The 21,229-nt window shown below is 49.8% G+C and overlaps 2 protein-coding genes across 10 annotated transcripts in view; one reads left to right on the forward strand and one right to left on the reverse strand.

The window, feature by feature from the left end:
- LOC140454562 (protein LBH-like) overlaps positions 1–6,980 on the reverse strand; it is a 32,299-nt gene extending 25,319 nt beyond the window's left edge. Inside the window, exons 1-4 of one of the 5 annotated variants that reach the window (XM_072549401.1) lie at positions 6,931–6,980; positions 4,240–4,277; positions 2,237–2,403; positions 595–675 (exon numbers count right to left, since the gene is read on the reverse strand). In XM_072549401.1, the coding sequence (XP_072405502.1) occupies positions 595–642 (48 nt within the window). In that variant the 5' untranslated portion in view covers positions 643–675; positions 2,237–2,403; positions 4,240–4,277; positions 6,931–6,980. The other 4 variants (XM_072549403.1, XM_072549402.1, XM_072549404.1 and 1 more) reach the window with 4 other exon arrangements.
- A 6,337-nt stretch (positions 6,981–13,317) lies between these two features.
- Positions 13,318–21,229, forward strand: part of LOC140454368 (serine/threonine-protein kinase MRCK beta) — a 43,824-nt gene continuing 35,912 nt past the window's right edge. For 2 of the 5 annotated variants that reach the window (XM_072549075.1, XM_072549076.1), the window contains exons 1-4: positions 13,318–13,631; positions 15,890–15,981; positions 18,970–19,053; positions 20,055–20,150. In XM_072549075.1, the coding sequence (XP_072405176.1) occupies positions 13,427–13,631; positions 15,890–15,981; positions 18,970–19,053; positions 20,055–20,150 (477 nt within the window). In that variant the 5' untranslated portion in view covers positions 13,318–13,426. The remainder of the gene's footprint in view (positions 13,632–15,889; positions 15,982–18,969; positions 19,054–20,054; positions 20,151–21,229) is intronic. The other 3 variants (XM_072549078.1, XM_072549077.1, XM_072549079.1) reach the window with 3 other exon arrangements.

Here is a 21,229-nt window from a genome sequence, read left to right on the forward strand (position 1 = left end):
CAGTGCTCACTCCCTCAGCATTGACCCTCCGACATTGCAGCACTCCCTCAGCACTGACCCTCCGACAGTGCCCACTCCCTCAGCACTGACCCTCCGACAGTGCCCACTCCCTCAGCACTGACCCTCCGACAGTGCCCACTCCCTCAGCACTGACCCTCCGACAGTGCTCACTCCCTCAGCATTGACCCTCCGACATTGCAGCACTCCCTCAGCACTGACCCTCCGACAGTGCCCACTCCCTCAGCACTGACTTTCCGACAGTGCCCACTCCCTCAGCACTGACCCTCCGACAGTGTAGCGCTCCCTCAGCACTGACCCTCCGACATTGCAGCGCTCCCTCAGCACTGACCCTCCGACAGTGCAGCACTCCCTCAGCACTGACCCTCCGACAGTGCCCACTCCCTCAGCACTGACCCTCCGACAGTGCCCACTCCCTCAGCACTGACCCTCCGACAGTGCAGCACTCCCTCAGCACTGACCCTCCGACAGTGCCCACTCCCTCAGCACTGTATGTGAGCTGAAGGGGTAATGAATACTGGACGGTACTGAGTCGTGACAAAGTGGTGGAACATACAGAAAGCTTTTGGCACTGACCTGTACGGGAAGGTGTTCCACATTTTCCCTCAGGCTGACGTGTTCCATTGCAGATTCCTGGGTGAGCGGGGCTGCGTGAGGCTGGGGGCAGAGAGACAGAGAGGGATGGGAAATGTTTCAGAACCTCAGCAACATTCCAGAATCAAACTGTGTTCGTGGGGTGGGCATTGACCCTCCCTCTCAGTGTACCCTGCCCGTCTGCCACCACGCGGTAATGAGTTCCCAAGGTCGGTCAGCATGTCTGACTCTGAGCCTCCCTCTGAAGTGAGCAAGGAAATCTTTGTGGTAAGGACAGGGGGGCAGCTCACTACCACCCCTTACTGGACTCTGCCCCTCAGGCACGGTCCACCATTCAATACTATCTCACCTCGGCCTTAACTCCACTTTCCTGCTCACTCCTCCTGCCCCCTTCGGCCCAATCCTAGTTTCTACCCTCCTCCTTATTCAATCTCACGGCGTGTCCCATACTCTGGGGTAGCAGACCCTATGCATCCACCACCCTTCGAGAGAGATAATTCATCCTCATCACAGTTTCAAATCTGCCACCCATTCTCCTAAACCTCTCGCGTCTCGTTGGTTGATGGGGGAAGAAAGATGCGCACGCTAGGGTGGATTGGCCGAGTAAGTTGCCCCATGGTGCCTAGGAACATGCAAGCCTGGTGGGTTACCCATGGGAAGCGCAGGGATACAGGGATAGGGTATAGATGGAATGTTCTTGGGAGGGTCGGTGTGGTCTCGATGGACAATAGACAATAGACAATAGGTGCAGGAGTAGGCCATTCTGCCCTTCGATGGGCTGAATGGCCTGCTTCCACACTGTAGGGATTCTAAGACACTGGTCAGACCATGGCTGCACTAGCTTGGGCAGTTTGGATGGCTTATTCAAGGAAAGATACACTGGAATCAGAGACAGTCCACAGGGATGGTTCACTCGGTCGATATTGGAGATAGAAGGACTGTCTTCTGAAGTGAGGTTGACTTTCTGTCTATCCCTTTATTAATTTTCGGGTGTTCAACGAGATCGCCTCCCAATTCTCCGAAATGCTAGAGAATGCAGACCCCAAATTGACCCGGTTTACCTAATGCCTCATCTTAAGAAACCCCCCCCCACCGCCCCCCAACCTTGACATCTCAGGAACCAATCGCACGATCTACTGAATTGAAATATTGGGCGTCATTGGGCAGGATTTGATCCATTGGGATCTCTCCCCTTCCATGTGCACCCACGCTCCCCTCAACCCCATCCCTGGCCTCACCAGTTTCCACCTCCCTGTCAACATCACTGCCCCCTTCCCAGCCCTGCACCAACCATGAAGAGGCTTTCAATCAGGAAGAACTGGGGACAGAACAGGGGGGGGGGGGGAGGTCAAGGACATTGTGGGTGGAGCAAAGATGGAGTCAAAGGGAAAGGGGAGAATACAAATAATGGGGGGTGGGAAGTTCAGAATGAAGACGGAATGCTGAAATTGAAAGGGAATGGGAAGTTTTTGGAGGAAAATGTTGAGGAACAAAATTTGAACGGGGGGAAAAAGGATTGGGTAAAGGAATTGGATGATTGTTACATTAAATAAGTTCTCTGCTGGTAAATGGATTGGAGATTATGGTCGGACAAGACTGAGCAGTGACTCAGGGTATGGTTTACCTTAGTCCATGTCTTCCATAACGCCTCTGGACTCTGGGTTCTGCCTCTCTCTCTCTCTCTCTCTCTCTCTGTGTCTCTCTCTCTCTCTTCCTCCTTGACTCACTGCCTCAGGATTCTGTCAGACTCTGGGGGAGCTGGGTCAACAACACGAGCCACCAGTTCGATATCTGAAGGAGGCAGCTATAATCCTCATGCAGGTCGCTGACCAGGCCCACAGACACACACCCACAGACACACACCCACAGACACACACCCACAGACACACACTCACAGACACACACTCACAGACACACACCCACAGACACACACTCACAGACACACACTCACAGACACACACCCACAGACACACACTCACAGACACACACTCACAGACACACACCCACAGACACACACCCACAGACACACACTCACAGACACACACTCACAGACACACACCCACAGACACACACCCACAGACACACACTCAGAGACACTCACCCACAGACACACACCCACAGACACACACCCACAGACACACGCCCACAGACACACGCCCACAGACACACACCCACAGACACAAACCCACAGACACACACCCACAGACACACACTCAGAGACACCCACCCACAGACACACACCCACAGACACACGCCCACAGACACACGCCCACAGACACACACCCACAGACACAAACCCACAGACACACACTCAGAGACACCCACCCACAGACACACGCCCACAGACACACACCCACAGACACCCACCCACAGACACACACCCACAGACACAAACCCACAGACACACACCCACAGACACACGCCCACAGACACACACCCACAGACACACACCCACAGACACAAACCCACAGACACACACCCACAGACACACACTCAGAGACACCCACCCACAGACACACGCCCACAGACACACACCCACAGACACCCACCCACAGACACACACCCACAGACACACACCCACAGACACTCACCCACAGACACACACTCAGAGACACCCACCCACAGACACACACCCACAGACACACACCCACAGACACACACTCACAGACACACACCCACAGACACCCACCCACAGACACACACCCACAGACACAAACCCACAGACACACACCCACAGACACACACCCACAGACACTCACCCACAGACACACACTCAGAGACACCCACCCACAGACACACACCCACAGACACACACCCACAGACACACACCCAGAGACACACACCCACAGACACACACACACAGACACTCACCCACAGACACACACCCACAGACACACACTCAGAGACACACACCCACAGACACCCACCCACAGACACACACCCACAGACACAAACCCACAGACACACACTCAGAGACACCCACCCACAGACACACACTCAGAGACACACACCCACAGACACACACCCACAGACACACACTCAGAGACACCCACCCACAGACACACACCCACAGACACACACTCAGAGACACACACCCACAGACACACACCCACAGACACCCACCCACAGACACACACCCACAGACACACACCCACAGACACCCACCCACAGACATACACCCACAGACACACACCCACAGACACACACCCACAGACACACACTCAGAGACACCCACCCACAGACACACACCCACAGACGCACACCCACAGACACACACTCAGAGACACACACCCACAGACACACACTCAGAGACACCCACCCACAGACACTCACCCACAGACACCCACCCACAGACACACACCCACAGACACACACTCAGAGACACCCACCCACAGACACTCACCCACAGACACACACCCACAGACACACACCCACAGACACACACTCAGAGACACCCACCCACAGACACACACCCACAGACACACACCCACAGACACACACTCAGAGACACCCACCCACAGACACACACCCACAGACACACACCCACAGACACACACTCAGAGACACCCACCCACAGACACACACCCACAGACACACACCCACAGACACACACTCACAGACACCCACCTAGAGACCTAGATCGCTGACATCTCCTCGAGTGACAGCTAAATGGAAGTATAGCCGGTTAAATCTGGACATCTTCATCTCTCATTCTCACACTCCCTCCTTCACTTCCATTCTTCCAATCTCTGCTTTTCTCCATGTGCCTCTCTCAGTCTGATATTGCCTCTCTCTCTCCCCCCATCTCTCTCTCCCTCTCTCTCTCTCTCCCACCATCTCTCTCTTTCTCTCTCTGTCCCTCTCTCTCTCTCCCCCTCTATCTCTCTCTCTCTCCCTCTCTCTCTCCCCCCATCTCTCTCCCTCTCTCTCTCTCCCCCTCTCTCTCTCCCCATCTCTCTCTCCCTCTCTCTTTTTCTCTCTCTCTCTCCCTTTCTCTCCCCCATCTTTCTCTCTCTCCCCCCCCATCTCTCTCTCTCTCCCCATCTATCTCTCTCTCTCTCCCTCTCTCTCTCCCCCCCTCTCTCTCCCTCTCTCTCTCTCCCTGTCTGTCTGTCTGTCTGTCTCTCTCTCTCTCCCTCTCTCTCTCTCCCTGTCTCTCTCTCTCTCCCTCTCTCTCTCCCCCCCCCCTCTCTCTCTCTCTCTCTCTCCCCCCCTCTCTCTCTCCCCCTCTCTCTCTCTCCCCCCACCTCTCTCTCTCCCTCTCTCTCCTCCTCTCTCTCTCTCCCTCTCTCTCTCTCTCCCTCTCCCTCTCCCCCTCTCTCTCCCTCTCCCTCTTGTCTGTCCTGGCTTTCCAGTGCCTTCTCTATCCTTTCCACTCCGTTCTGTATCTCTCTGCGTCTCCTCTGATTCTCCCCTTTCTACATCCCTTTGTCTTTCCCTTTCCTATCTCTCTCTCTCTCTCTCTCTAACATTGGATAAATCTCTGCCCAGTCTCTGTCTCTAATTTGGTTTCTCCCTGCGAGAGTCTGCCTAACCTTCTCGCTTTACTGTTGATATCTCTGTGCCTGTTTCTCTCTGCCTCTGTGTAACTCTCTCAATCTCAAATATCTACCTCTGGCTGACCCTCCCGACTCGATGTCTGACTTTTCTTTTATTTCAGTGTCTGTCACCCTCTCTAACTCTGTTTGTCTCGATATTTTGTATCTCTATCTCCTTGTCTCGTTGTCACTATCTCTATATCTCTTGATCTTGGTACCTGTCTCTAAGTCTGCGTCTGTCTCTGTATCTTCGTATCCATCTCTCGATCTCTGTCTCTCTATCTTTGTTGTTCTATCTTTGTGTGTGTGTCTCTCTCTCTCTGTCTATCTCTGTGTCTGTGTCTGTCTATCTCGTTTTCACTATCTTGGTGCCTGTCTCTATCTCTCTGTCGATCTATCTCTCTGTCTATCTTTCTATATCTCTATCTGTCTAGCTCAAAGCCTATCTCTCTATCGCTATATCTGTCTCTCTATTTCTCTCTCTCTCTGTCTGTCTCTCTATCTCTGTGTCTGTCTCTCTATCTCTCCGTCACTATCTCTCTATCTCAGTGTCTGACTTGCTGTCTATGTATCTGTCTCTCTCTGTCTCTTTCTCTCTCTGTCTTTCTATCTCTGTATCTGTCTCTTTATCTCTATATATCTCTCTATCTCTGTATCTGTCTCATTCTCTCTGGTTCTCTCAGTATCTGTCTCTCTCTGTGTTTCTCTTGGTATGTCTCTGTCTCTCTGTCTCTCTCTCTCTCTCTCTGTTTCTCTCAGTATCTGTCTCTCTCTCTCTGTTTTTCTTGGTGTGTGTGTGTGTCTCTCTCTCTCTCTGTTTCTCTCAGTATCTGCCTCTCTCTGTCTCTTTCTCTCTCTGTCTTTCTATCTCTGTATCTGTCTCTTTATCTCTATATATCTCTCTATCTCTGTATCTGTCTCTTTCTCTCTGGTTCTCTCAGTGTCTGTCTCTCTCTGTGTTTCTCTTGGTATGTCTCTCTCTCTCTCTCTCTCTGTTTCTCTTGGTATGTGTGTGTCTCTCTCTCTGTTTCTCTCAATATCTGTCCCTCTGTGTTTCTCTTGGTATGTCTCTCTCTCTCTCTCTCTGTTTTTCTCAGTATCTGTCTCTCTCTCTCTGTTTCTCTTGGTATGTGTGTGTGTATGTCTTTGTTTTTCTCAGTATCTGTCTCTCTCTCTCTGTTTCTCTCAGTATCTGTCTCTCTCCCTTTGTTTCTCTTGGTATGTGTGTGTCTCTCTCTCTCTCTGTTTCTCTCAGTATCTGTCTCTCTCTCTCTGTTTCTCTTGATATGTGTGTGTGTGTCTCTCTCTCTCTGTTTCTCTCAGTATCTGTCTCTCTCTCTCTGTTTCTCTTGGTATGTGTGTGTGTCTCTCTCTGTTTCTCTCAGTATCTGTCTCTCTCTCTCTGTTTCTCTTGATATGTGTGTGTGTCTCTCTCTGTTTCTCTCAGTATCTGTCTCTCTCTCTCTGTTTCTCTTGGTATGTGTGTGTGTCTCTCTCTCTCTGTTTCTCTTGGTATGTGTGTGTGTCTCTCTCTCTCTGTTTCTCTTGGTATGTGTGTGTGTGTCTTTGTTTTTCTCAGTATCTGTCTCTCTCCCTCTGTTTCTCTTGATATGTGTGTGTGTCTCTCTCTGTTTCTCTCAGTATCTGTCTCTCTCTCTCTGTTTCTCTTGGTATGTGTGTGTGTCTCTCTCTCTCTGTTTCTCTCAGTATCTGTCTCTCTCTGTCTCTGGGCCTATCTCTATCTCTTGCTCTTTCTATCCCGATGCTGCACGTTCCTTACCACCACATCCTCCCCTCAGCTTCTATAGGATTAATGCCTCCTGTGATTAGAGTCGGACTGAGACAGTGGACGAGATAACAAGTGGGGACCGCGTCATGAATAATCCTGAGAAGGAATTAGGATTTTGCCACAGGTCTGGGAACAGGAGAGAGTGCGAGCAAATGCATACCATAGACTCATACAGCATGGAAACAAAGCCAATGGTCCCATTATCGAAAGGTCAGGCAATGCCATCGGGTCAGATAGTGACCTATCAGTTTTGACCGCCTGTCTTGGAATGGGACAGGACATAAAATCCCTTGGTTTTGGGGGGATGTGGAAATCCTGACCAATCAACAATGTGGACAAAATATCCCAATTCTGTCTCAATCGCTCTGCCTCCCTCGTGAGAATCTAATAATCTCCCAGCCTTCGGTATTTGACGGTCAGCTGACTGGGCAGATATCGGTAAGATTGTGTGCTGCTGCCACAAACACTCAGTTCGAAGATGAGTTAACTGTCAGATAATGCTTCCTCTCTCGCTTTATGTCTCTCTCTATCACTGTCTCTATCTCTCTTTATCTCTATCATTTTCTCTTTATCTCTCTGTCTCTATCTCTCTCCCTTTATCTCTCTGTATCTCTCTCTTTTTATCTCTTTATCTCTCTCCTTATCACTCTCGATATACCTCTCTCTCTATATATCTCTCTTTATCTCTATCTATCTCCCAGTCTCTCTTTATCTTACTCTCTCTTTCTCTCTGTCTACCTCACTCTCTCTCTTTATCTCTCTCTATATATCTCTCTCTCTTTACCTCTCTCTCACTCTCTCTATCTCTCCCATTATCTCTTTATCTCTCTCTCTCTCTATACCTCTCTCTTTACCTCTCTCTCTATCACTCTCTCTATCTTTCTTTATCTCTCTCTATCTCTCTCTCTTTATCTCTCTGTCTCTATCTCTCTCCCTTTATCTCTCTCTCTATCTCTCTCCCTTTATCTCTCTGTATCTCTCTCTATCTCTCTCCTTATCTCTCTCTCTTTATCTCTATCTATCTCCCAGTCTCTCTTTATCTCACTCTCTCTTTCTCTCTCTCTCTCTCTACCTCACTCTCTCTCTTTATCTTTCTCTATCTCTCGCTCTTTATCTCTATCTATCTCCCAGTCTCTCTTTATCTCACTCTCTCTTTCTCTCTCTCTCTCTCTACCTCACTCTCTCTCTTTATCTCTCTTTATCTCTTCATCTCTTCAGCTTCCCTCCTCTTGGAATGTAAGAACTCGGGAGCAGGGCTCAGCCCTCTGGCCCATCGAGCCTGTTCCCCCATTCAATAAGACCATGACTGATCTTTATCATGGACTCAGCTCCACTTACCCACCCATTCACCATCACCCTTAATCCCCTTACTGTTCAAAACTCTACCTCTGCCTCAAAACCATTCACTGAGGAATCCTCAGCTGCTTCACTGGGCGGGGAATTCCACAGATTCCCAACCCTCTGGGGGAAGAAGTTCCTCCTCAGCTCAGTCCGGAATCTTGCCAAGGATTGTGCTGCCGGTAGCTTTTTATGAACGCAGGAACAGGGGTAGGCCACTCTGCCCTTCCAGTCTGCTATCCCAGTTCATTTCCCTCCCTCCCCGCGCGCCCCCAGATAATCTTTCACCCCCTTGGTCATTGGGAATCGATCTCCCTCTGCCTTAAACATATTTAAAGATTCTCCACGTTTATGTTTTCACCTGCAGCTCCCATCACTCCCTAAAAAAGGAACGCTTTTACATTTTTACTTGGGTTTTGGTCCTGTTCTCCTGACGCTGCCTCTTGAGGAAGGGAATTCCAAAGACCCTCAACCCACTGAGAGAAAATAGTTTCCTCATCTCTGTTTTAAAGAAGCAGACTCATCTTCAGTTGAATTTCTTACTGTAGGTGTTTGGAGACAAGGCTTCATTGTTAACGGTGGGATTATCCTCAGGAAGGGCCCAGCCTTTCTGAGATACCTAGTTTGCTTTGTACAATGTGAACAACCAGGTTGTGTGTAATTGTCTGATAAAGTCTTGGCTGTAATGTTGAGAATCCCTGCGCTGGCTTTGTCAATAAAGGCACGGAGAACACAAAGCCGAATTTTGCCAGAACCCAAACGGTGGCTCAGTGGTTAGCACTGCTGCCTCACAGCGCCAGGGACCTGGGTTCGATTCCACCCTCGGGCGACTGTCTGTGTGGAGTTTGCACATTCTCCCCGTGTCTGCGTGGGTTTCCTCCAGGTGCTCTGGTTTCCTCACAAAGATGTGCAGGTTAGGGTGGATTGGCCGTGCTAAATTGCCCCATAGTGCCCAGGGATGTGCAGGTTTAGGTGGATTGGCCATGTTAAATTGTCCCATAGTGTCCAGGCTAGGTGAGTTATCCATGAAAAATGTAGGGGTGTTGTTCTGGGTGGGATGTCTCTTCAGAGTGTCGATGGGCTGAATGGCCTGCTCCCAAACTGTAGGGTTTCTGTGACTACAAAATCCTTGGACCGTAGTGTGGCAATGGTTCCCAATTATGGGTTGCATGAGGCAAGTGAAAGGAGGAGAGTGTGGATAAGTCTCCCAGTGCACTAGGGCTCATGAATCCCCTCCCTGGTCCTCCACTTCTTCAGGGGAGAGAACGTGTGGCCCATCTTGGCGTTCTCCCTCCACTCTGCCCTGGCTAGGAACATCTTGCCTCTTTCATCATTCCAGATGTCAGGTACTTAGAGGTGACTCCCCCTAGTGGCACCAGACAAAGCTGCTGCTACATTTCCTTTGATACTGGGTTACCAACTGAGATTAACCAGGGCACAATCCTGTGGATTGGGGAATCTGAAACAGACACCGAAAATGCTGGAGAAACTCAGCAGCATCCACAGAGAGAGAAATAAGAGTTAATGTCTTGAGCGTTTTCATTAGAACTTGGGTCTAGGAAGTTGACTTGCCCCCAATTCGGCAGCCAACATGTGTCAAAGAACGGTACAGCACAACAACAGGCCATTCGGCCCTCCAAACCCACGCTGACACATTTTGTCCTTCCGTACTAAAACCGTCTTCACTTCCAGCTTCTGTATCCTGCTACTCCCTTGCTGTTTATGTGACGGACTGCTGCCTTACATCGATCGGAAAGGAACAAAATCCACCCATTGGATGGCATTTTAATCCCAGGTGCTCAATACGTTTATGACTGGGAAAGAGACATGGACAAAGAAAATAAACTTCTCGATTTTTAACTGGGGCTGTGAGGTTTTGTTCTACAGCATTGCACAGAGTAGTGACCTGAGGGAGGGGTCTTCAATTCCTGGGGACTTCAGGCACCATTCCCCAGAGGCTGTGCCGCCTCACTGTGCCTCCAGGTGTGCACCAGTCATCCACAGGTCCACAGACCATGGGCTTGTGTTTTCAGCAAATAGGCTACTGCAGATTGAGGGACCAGTGTGCTCTACCTCCAGGTTGTGTGTGTTATAGAGTCATAGAGTCGTACAGCGCAGGAAGACACCCTTCGGCCCAACTCGTCCATGCTGACCAGCTATCCCAACCTAATATAGTCCCATTTGCCCAACACCCGGCCCATATCTCTCCAAACCCTTCCTATTCATATACCCATCCAGATGCCTTTAAATGTTGTAATTGTACCAGCCTCCACCACTTCCTCTGGCAGCTCATTCCACACACGTACCAACCCCATGTGAAAAAGTTGCCCCTTAGGTCTCTTTTATATCTTTCCCCCCTCACCCTAAATCTATGCCCTCTAGTTCTGGACTCCCCGACCCCAGGGAAAAGACTTTGTCTATTTATCCTATCCATTCCCCTCCTGATTTTATAAACCTCTATAAGGTCACCCCTCAGCCTCTGACCCTTCAGGGAAAACAGCCCCAGCCTGTTCAGCCTCTCCCTATAGCTCAAACCCTCCAACCCTGGCAACATCCTTGTAAATCTTTTCTGAACCCTTTCAAGTATCCCCAACATTGTGTGTCCCCTTTGAGAGAGCTGGTCAGGTGACATGGCGGGTTGGAGCTTGGTGACAGAGGGGTGGAGCTTGGGTCCAGATCATCCAATGGGGACGTGAGCATCAACAATATGGTGTTCCTGTTGCAGTTACCAATGTCTACCCAGTATAGAATTCTGGTTCTAAAGGAAGGACTGATATAACAGTAGGAATCTGCATACATTGCCCCTGAGGCTGTTTACTCCCTGTCTAAGTTCAGCTCTTCGACTCCTTTTGAATTGTAAGCCTCTTTTATTTACACCTGTCCATGATGTATTCTCATGTACAGCTCTCCAGTGCAGGGCCTAAGACCTCCCTCTTCATGTATACATTATGGAATGGCTCATTCATCCTAAGTGATGTCAGAGCTGTGGTATTGTCATTGTAAGTCAACATTCTGGGGTTTATCATTAACCACAAACTCAACTGGGCCAGCCATATAAACACAGTGGCTACCAGAGCAGGTTAGAGTCCTGGGGTGAGTAACTCCCCTCCTGACTCCCCAAAGCCTGTCCCACCATCTACAAGGCACAAGTCAGGAGTGTGAGGGAATACTCCCCACTTGCCCCTGGATGGGAGCAGCTCCAACAATAATCAAGAAACTTGACATCATCCAGGACAAAGCAGCCCCCGCTTGATTGGCCCCACACCCACAAACATCCCCTCCCTCCCCCACCGACGCTCAGTAGCAGCAGTGTGTACCATCTACAAGATGCCCTACAGAAATTCACCAAAGATCCTCAGGCAGCACCTTCCAAACCCACGGCCACTTCCATCTAGAAGGAGAAGGGGCAGCAGATACATGGGAACCCCACCCCCTGTAGGTTCCCCTCCGCTCCCCATCCTGACTTGGAAATGTATCACTGCTCCTTCAGTGTCGCTGGGTCAGAATCCTGGAATCCCCTCCCTCAGGGCATTGTGGGTCAACCCACAGCACATGGACTGCAGCGGTTCAAGATGGCAGCTCACCCCCCAACTTCTCAAGGGGGCAACACATTCTAGTCAAGATTAAAGTAATGCTGGAAAAGCACAGCAGGTCAATTTTCCTGCTCCCTCAGGTGCTGCCTAACCTGTGTGTATTTCCCACACCACTCTAATCTTGACTCTAAACTCCAGCATCTGCTGTACCCACTTCTGCCGACAATGAATTCTAGCCCAGCCATCAATACCAACGCCCCAGAAGGGAAAGAAATAAAAGTTAGCAATCAGTCAGTCATGGGATCTCAGATTTTGGGATTGCATTGATTTCCCCAACTGTTGCTCTTACACATGATGAGGGACATCACCTCTGCCTTGATGTCCCCTGTCACTGCAGCCTCAGCTATCTCACCTGCTTCTCCAACCTGTCTCAGTCTGACTGTCGGCCTCATCCTGGATCATATCCTTCATCTCGAGCTCCAAGTGGAAAAGAATTCCTCACTGAGTCAAATTACCGGAGTTCTGAAATCATTCAGCGGCTCAGCCAGTGTCTAGAGGGAGTGAGAGAAAGAGAGAGTGAGAGAGAGAGAGAGAGATAGACTGACCGAGATTGATCTCATGTTTCAGAGTGATGACCTTCCTCTATGCTAACAGGACCTCAACTCAAAAAGTAATGAATGCTCTCTTAAAACAGTGTAGAGGGATCTTTACTCTGTATCTAACACTGTGCTGTTCTGTCCTGGGAGTGTTTAATGGGCAGACAGTGTAGAGGGAGCTTTACTCTATATCTAACCCCACGCTGTCCCTGTCCTGGGAGTGTTTGATGGGGGACAGTGTAGAGGCAGCTTTACTCTATATCTAACCCCGTGCTGTCCCTGTCCTGGGAGTGTTTGATGGGGACAGTGTAGAGGGATCTTTACTCTGTATCTAACCCCACGCTGTCCCTGTCCTGGGAGTGTTTGATGGGGGACAGTGTAGAGGGTGCTTTACTCTGTATCTAACCCCATGCTGTCCCTGTCCTGAGAGTGTTTGATGGGGACAGTGTAGAGGGATCTTTACTCTGTATCTAACCCCATGCTGTCCCTGTCCTGGGAGTGTTTGATGGGGGACAGTGTAGAGGAAGCTTTACTCTGTATCTAGCCCCATGCTGTCCCTGTCCTGGGAGTGTTTGATGGGGGACAGTGTAGAGGGATCTTTACTCTGTATCTAACCCCACGCTGTCCCTGTCCTGGGAGTGTTTGATGGGGACAGTGTAGAGGGAGCTTTACTCTGCATCTACCTAATAACATGGTTGCTGTTCTCCACCTGACAACGACATTGAGCCCAATCAGTGTGAAGATTGTCAGGAGTTGTCCTTTCTACCAAGAAACAAAACATTTTTTTTGTTGCGGCATGTAACTGAAAATGTCCAAAATATTAAGTGTGCACCAATAATTCTTGCTTTAAGAGCTGAGCTCATTGTGGTCAGCAGCAATTCAAAGCAGGCAGAACTAGTTACTCAGCTGGTCGCTGAGGGCATAGCGAAAACACAGGAGGGTGAGAGAACGGGGAACAACTGTCAGGGAGGATGTGCCGAAGGGTTTCTCCAGTATAACAATTCCGAACGGTGATCGGAAATGACTTTCCATCTCGAATCTTGTGAGTGTGACCTTAAGACGGAAATGTCAACCGAGGTGAGACTGAGAGAGTTACAATCGCTGACCCTAACGGGGAGGTCGCTCCATCCCGAGGGGCTGCTGGACGTTCTCGTCTGTGTGGTGGAGGAGCTAAGCTGCTCCGTTCTGTCGCGAGAGAAACACGTCCAGGATTTCCTCGCCTGGGGTAAGCGAGACCGGAGGAGATCCCCTCCACGTTGTCCGTCCGCGCGAGCGCTGTTCTGAGCTGGGTCGGCTGGCGGTCCTGTCTAAATCGGGGAGGGTGGGCTGGGAACGGCGCTGATGGAGTGCAGTACTGTCAGAGGCACCGTCCGCGGCGGGAGCTGAGGTTGGGAAGCTCCACTTGGCGGCCTGATGACTGTGGAAGGTCTTACGGCCGCATTGTTACAGAGCAGCGCAGGGATGGTGTTGTAGCCAATGTTAGGCTCACTATCTCCCAACGTTAGGAGATAGTGAGGCCTGCAGATGCTGGAGAGACAGAGTCAGCAAGTGTACCCCACTGTTAATCAGAAATTGTTAAACAATCAGAAATTAATCAGGACTTGTACAATTAAAAGGAATTGTAGTGTTGCAAAGTGTGGTGCTGGAAAAGCACAGCAGGTCAGACAGCATCCGAGGAGCAGGGGAGCCGACGTTTCGGGAATAAGCCCTTCATCAGGAATGTTAGTCCCAATATTAACCAACAACAAATAGAAAGGGAGGAAATAGGCCATTCGGCCCGTCCAGCCTGCTCCACCATTCAATACGAGTATGGGCTGGTCATCCAACTCAGTTCCCACCTTCTCCCACAGTGAAGGTGCAAAATGCAACTTATAAGCGATTCCAGATTCGCAAACCTTTGACACCTGAGGACCAACTGAGTCTGACAAACCATCCCAAGGATCACTTAGTTTACTTGACCTGCCGACTGAGAAACCTTCAAAATTCACATCAACGTAGGAAAAGTTTAAATATTTTGCTGCATTGTTTTTACTGCAAGAACCATTACGTCATTACATTAAATAATATTCCATGTTAGCATTAACACTAATACGGTGGCTCAGTGGTTAGCACTGCTGCCTCACAGCGCCAGAGACCCGGGTTCGATTCCAGCCTCGGGCGACTGTCTGTGTGGAGTTTGCACATTCTCCCAGTGTCTGTGTGGGTTTCCTCCGGGTGCTCAGGTTTCCTCCCACAGTCCAAAGATGTGCCGGTCAGGGTGGATTGGCCATGCTAAATGGCCCGTAGTGTTCGGTGCATTAGTCAGAGAGAAATGGGTCTGGGTGGGTTACTCTTCGGAGGGTCGTTGTGGACTGGTTGGGCCGAAGGGTCCATTTCCACACTGTAGGGAATCTAATCTTATGCAATGGATGGGGGATGGTAAGGGGTTAACAATAGGTGGGGATAGCCCTGAGAGGTAAAAGTGCAGATGAAGGAGTGGGTAATGATCTGGCTTGGAGGGTGAATAGTTATTAATGGGGACTGTTAATGGCTAACAATGGGTTGTGTATAATAGCAGATAATGTGATAACAAGGGGCCTGGTGTGTGGGGGTTGGGGTAAGGATGTGGGAGAGCTCAAGCCCTGAAGTTGTTGAACTCGATGTTGAGTCCAAAAGGCTGCAGGGTCCCTGAGGGGAAAATGAGGTGCTTTTTTCCAGCTTGCCCTGAGCTTCACTGGAGCACTGCAGCAAGCCTGAGATGGGGGATGTTGGCCAGGGAGCAGGGTGGGGTGTTGAGGTGACAGGTAACTGGAAGCTCAGGGTCTTTTTTGCGGGCAGAGGGTAGGTGTTCTGCGAAGAGGTCACCCAGTCTACGCTTCATTTCCCCAGTGGAGAGGGGACCCCATTGTGAGCAGTGAGTGCAGTCGACTGGATTGTGGGAAGAGATCCAACTCAGCCCCACCCCCCTCCCATTTATCTCCCCACCCCGGAGGCTCCGTGCCTCATTCCTGATGAAGGGCTTTTGCCCGAAACGTCAATTCTCCTGTTCCTCGGATGCTGCCTGACCCGCTGTGCTTTTCCAGCACCACTCTAATCTAGGCTCTGATCTCCAGCATCTGCAGGCCTCACTTTCGCCCTGGATTTTGGGAAGTTCCTTTATGACGTGGCCTGACGTTACGAAAGGGGATATATTAACTTTCCCTCCGCCTTCCGTCTATGCACCTTTCCTGACACTGTGTCGCCCCCTGTGGGGGGTTGGAGGGGCTGCCATGTTTTCTTTTAGATTAGATTAGATTCCCTACAGTGTGGAAACGGGCCCTTCGGCCCAACCAGTCCACACCGACCCTCCGAAGAGTAACCCACCCAGACCCAATTCCCTCTGACTAACGCACCTAACCTGTGGGCAATTTAGCACGGCCAATCCACCTGATGTGTTGAAGGTAGGAATGAACAAGACGGAGAGGGCAGACCGCCTCAAGACCTGTTGTTTTATATTTTGACCAGCTCGGCCCATCGCGAGTGAGGTGAAAGCGTTGCAGCTTCAACAGAACGACTTTGAAATCCTGAAAGTCATTGGCAGAGGAGCGTTCAGTGAGGTAGGCAGTCACAGCGCCAATCCCCGGGCTTAGATTTCTTTAATATAATTCCCCTGTCACCCTCAGCAGAGTTAGGCCAGCACCTGCTATTGTCTCTCTCCTCCAAATGTCAGGTGGATTAGTCCATCTTCGTGCTGCCAGGAGCAAATATAACATCCACTTGGCAAGACTACAAGGCCAGGGTTATGAGATGATTGGGGAGATGCCGGTGTTGGACTGGGGTGTACAAAGTTAAAAGTCACACAACACCAGGTTATAGTCCAACAGGTTTAATTGGAAGCACTAGCTTTCGGAGCGCCGCTCCTTCGTCAGGTGGTACAAGGGATTTACAGCACAGAAACAGGCCATTCGTCCCAACCAATCCATACTATGTTCCACACCAGCTCCCTCCTGCCTTTTCTCACCTTCTTTCCTCCAATCCCCTCGACATGTCGGGAGGAAGTTGGTAGCATTGGATTTAATGATCCCTAGAGCCTAGGCTGTAGGCCCTGAGTGAGTGGGTTCAAATCCTACCATGTTAAACATAGGGAGATACATGAGGGAGATTTAAACACATGGATAATGATGGGATAATGTAGGGGGATTGGCTTAGATTAGTTCACAGGTCGGCACAACATTGAGGGCTGAAGGGCCTGTTCTGCACTGTATTGTTCTATGTTCTATAAATCTAATGAATAAAACTTGCAAGTCTTCAAATATCGTATCTGGAATTGTAAATCCGACTCAGTTTTTAAAAAAAATATAATCTGGAATTGTAAAATTAGTCTCTGTGTTTCAAGCAACTAAAATCTGAAATTGTAAATTGGTCTCAGTCATCAGACTGTTAATCTATTACTGTTTGTTGCAAAGGCTCATCTGGTTCACGAATGCCCTTTAGGGGGGTAAATCTGCTATCCTTTCCTAGTCAGGCCTACGCATGACTCCAGACCCACAGCAACGTAGTCGACCCTTAATCAACCTTTGACATGACCCATCCTGGGTCATCATTATTGAACAGTAAATGAACTGTACTCACGACATCGATAGGTTTGGCTCAGTCAGAAATACAATGGCTAGTAACCCCCCCTCCTGACCCTCTAAAGCCTGTCCCACCATCCACAAGGCACACGTCAGGAGTGTGAGGGAATACTCCCCACTTGCCCCTGGATGGGGGCAGCTCCAACAACACTCAAGATGCTCGACACCATCCAGGACAAAGCAGCCCCCGCTTGATTTCGTGATTAATACTGTTTTGGATGCAAAAAGAATCAAGAGATAGAGTCATGGAGACCCATAGGTCCATCCCACAGGGCATTGAGTTACTGATCCAAGATGGCAGTGTATGGTGGAGCAAGGCTTGAAGGGCTGAATGTCTCATTCAGAGTCGAGAGTGTGGTGCTGGAAAAGCACAGCAGGTCAGGCAGCATCCAAGGAGCAGGAGAGTCGAATGTAATCCTCATTCCTAATGAAGGGCTTATGCCTGAAACGTCGATTCTCCTGCCCCTCGGATGTTGCCTGACCTGCTGTGCTTTTCCAGCAACACACTTTCGACTCTGATCTCCAGCATCTGCCGTCCTCACTCTCTCCTGAAAGTCTCATCCATCTCTAATTGCAGACAGGAGCAGTGTGTCATGGATTTAATGGAGAGAACCAAATTCAAACATGTCTACTACCCCAATAGCCCTCCTCTGAACCTCCTGACCAACTCCTCCACTTTCCAATGTTCCTCCATCTCCCACTTCCTTTATTTCCAGGATAACCCCTCACGCTCCAGCCCTCATCCCCCTCCAATCTCCCCTTCCCTCTGACTCCTACTCCCTCCTGTAGATTCCATAATGCTCCAGAAGTTATCCATCCAGCATTCACCATCAAAATTAGCCCCTTCCTCCAATTTAGAACCCCAACTTTTAGATCTGGTCTATCCTCTTCCATCACTATTTTAAAACGAATAGAATTATGGTCACTGGCCCCAAAGTGCTGCCCCACTGACACCTCAGTCACCTGCCCTGCCTTATTTCCCAAGCGTCGGTCAAGTTTTGCACCTTCTCTAGTAGGTACATCCACATATTGAATCGATTGACAAGGATGTTGCCAGGGTTGGAGGGTGTGAGCTATAGGGAGAGGCTGAACAGGCTGGGGCTGTTTTCCCTGGAGCGTCGAAGGTTGAGGGGTGACCTTATAAAGGTTTACAAAATCATGAGGGGCATGGATAGGGTAAATAGACAAAGTCTTTTACCAGGGGTGCGGGAGTCCAGAACTAGAGGGCATAGGTTTAAGGTAAGAGGGGAAAGATATAAGAGAGACCTAAGGGGCAACATTTTCACACAGAGGGTGGTACGTGTATGGAATGAGCTGCCAGAGGAAGTGGTGGAGGCTGGTACAATTACAACATTTAAAAGGCTGGGTACATGAATTGTGAGAGTTTGGAGGGATACGGGTGCTGGCAGGTGCGACTAGATTGGGTTGGGATATCTGGTCAGCATGGACGGGTTGGACTGAAGGGTCTGTTTCCATGCTGTACATCTCCACAACTCTATGACTCTAAGCGACACCAATAGGTGGGTGGGGGGGGTGAGGGGCAAAACAGATGTCCCAGTAGACTGGGTGAGTTAATGGAAGCGGGTTTTGAGAAGATTTGTAGCTCAGGTCAAGGTTTGCTTGCTGAGCTGGAATGCATGTTTTCAGAAGTTTCGCCACCATACTAGGTAACATCTTCAGTGAGCTTCCCGATGAAGCAATGGTGGTGTAGCCCACTTTCTATTTATATGTTTGGGTTTCCTTGGGTTGGTGACATCATTTCCTGCAGTGATGTCATTTCCTCCAGTGATTTCCTGTTCTTTTTCTCAGGGGGTGGTAAATGGGATCCAAGTCAATGTGTTTGTTGATAGAGTTCTGGTTGGATGGGTTAATGGGAGTCTGGGGACCTTGAGGTCTCTCTGTCCCAGGACAGCGTGCACCATTGGGTTGCGGGTGAGCAGAGTGTGGTCAGTGTCCTGCATTCCCTCCTAGATCGCCGTAGTCAGGCTGAAGTACACGGACAGGGTGTATGCGATGAAGAGGATGAACAAGACGGACATGTTAAACCAGAAGGAGGTAAGAAAGTTTGGGATTGCCTGGGACCCACAGTCTTTCTGAGCAGGCATTGTAATCTAGTCAGGGCAGTGGACCAGATTAGAGTGGTGCTGGAAAAGTACAGCAGACAAGGAGCAGGAAAATAGACATTTCGGGCAAAAGCCCTTTATCATTCCTGATATAATTCCCTCACTACACTGTCCCCATCAAACACTTCCAGGTCAGGGACAGAACGGGGTTAGATACAGAGTAAAGCTCGCTTTACACTATCCCAGCAAACATTCCCAGTACAGGGACAGCATGGGGTTAGATACAGAGTAAAGCTCCCTCTACACAGTACCCATCAAGCACTCCCTGGAAAGGGACAGCACAGGGTTAAATACAGATTAAAGCTCCCTCTACACTGTCCCCATTAAACACTCCCAGGACAGGGACATCATACGGTTAGATACAAAGTAAACTTTAATAGGTTGGGGCTGTTTTTGAGGGGCATGGATAGGGTAAATAGACAAGGTCTTCTCCCTGAGGTGGGGGAGTCCAGAACTAGAGGGCATAGGTTTAGAGGGAGAGGGGAAAGATATAAAAGGGACCTAAGGGGCAACATTTTCACGCAGAGGGTGGTACGTGTATGGAATGAGCTGCCAGAGGAAGTGGTGGAGGCTGGTACAATTAGAACATTGAAAAGGATAGGTACATGAATAGAAAAAGTTTCGAGGGATATGGGCCAAACACAGGTGAATGGAACCAGTTCAGTTTGGGTAACCCTTGTCGACATGATGGGTCTGTTTCCTTGCTGGCTTCGTGACCTGCACAGACACGATGGAGCGAATGGCCTGTTTCAGTGCTGCATTACTCTGGGGGTCAGGGACAGCAGTGGGTGGGAGGTGGGGAGAGGGGGGTAGCATTGCTGGATTTCCATTCGGGTGGTCAGGTGGTCTCACTGTTCCATCGAGGTGTGTGTTGGGGTTTTTGTGTTGGAACCACGAACCAGGTAACCGGTTTATCTCCGATGATCTCTCCAGACTGTTCATTTCCGTGAGGAATGGGATGTCCTCGTCAATGGGAACACTCGGTGGATCACCAGATTACACTACACCTTTCAGGACGAGCACCATCTGGTAATGTTCCACACTCCATTTTGCTTCCAACGGACTGTTCCATGGGCTGTGGGCATCACAATGCAAGGTTGTCATTTATTGCCCCTGGATGGCCTATTGGGGCCATTTCTGAGGGGAGTTAAGAGTCAACCACATTGCCGTGGGCCTAGAGTTCCCAGACCAGGTAAGGACGGCAGATTTCCTTCAGGAAATTTGTCCACTGGATGTCCACGCCACTGGCTAGGCCAGTATTTGTTACCTGTCACTAAATACCCCTTGAGAAGGTGGGCAATAGTCAACCAAATGGGTTTAATACCAACCGCTGATAGTGTCATGGTCACCATCATTGAGACTAGCTTTCAATTCCAGATTTATTCAGTTAGTTTGAATTCCAGCAGTTGCCATGTCCCCAAACAGCAATGGCTGAGTCTCTGGCTTACAGGAAGTGGCACTGTGGCTCAGTAGTTAGCACTGCTGCTTCACAGCGCCAGGTTCGATTCCAGCCTCGGGCGACTGTGTAAAGATTAGATTAGATTAGATTAGATTACTTACAGTGTGGAAACAGGCCCTTCGGTTGCACGTTCTCCCCGTGTCTGTGTGGGTTTCCTCCGGGTGCTCTGCTTTCCTCAGACATTCCAAAGATGTGCAGGTTAGGGTGGATTGGCCATGCTAAATTGTCCCACAGTGCCCAGGGATGTGCAGGTTAGGGTGGATTGACCATGCTAAATTGTCCCACAGTGCCCAGGGATGTGCAGGTTAGGGTGGACTGGCCATGCTAAATTGTCCCATAGTGTTCAGGGATGTGCAGGTTAGGGTGGATTGGCCATGCTAAATTACTCCATAGTGCCCAGGGATGTGCAGGTTAGGGTGGATTGGCTGTGCTAAATTGTCCCATAGTGTCCAGGGAAGTGCAGGTTAGGGTGGATTGGCCATGCTAAATTGTCCCATAGTGTCCAGGGATGTGCAGGTTAGGGTGGATTAGCCATGCTAAATTGCCCCATAGTGCCCAGGGATGTGCAGGTTAGGTGGATTGGCTGTGCTAAATTGCCCCATAGTGCCCAGGGATGTGCAGGTTAGGGTGGATTGGCCATGCTATATTG

The sequence above is a fragment of the Chiloscyllium punctatum genome, chromosome 29, assembly GCF_047496795.1.
Source record: "Chiloscyllium punctatum isolate Juve2018m chromosome 29, sChiPun1.3, whole genome shotgun sequence".
Classification (NCBI taxonomy): Eukaryota; Metazoa; Chordata; class Chondrichthyes; order Orectolobiformes; family Hemiscylliidae; genus Chiloscyllium; species Chiloscyllium punctatum.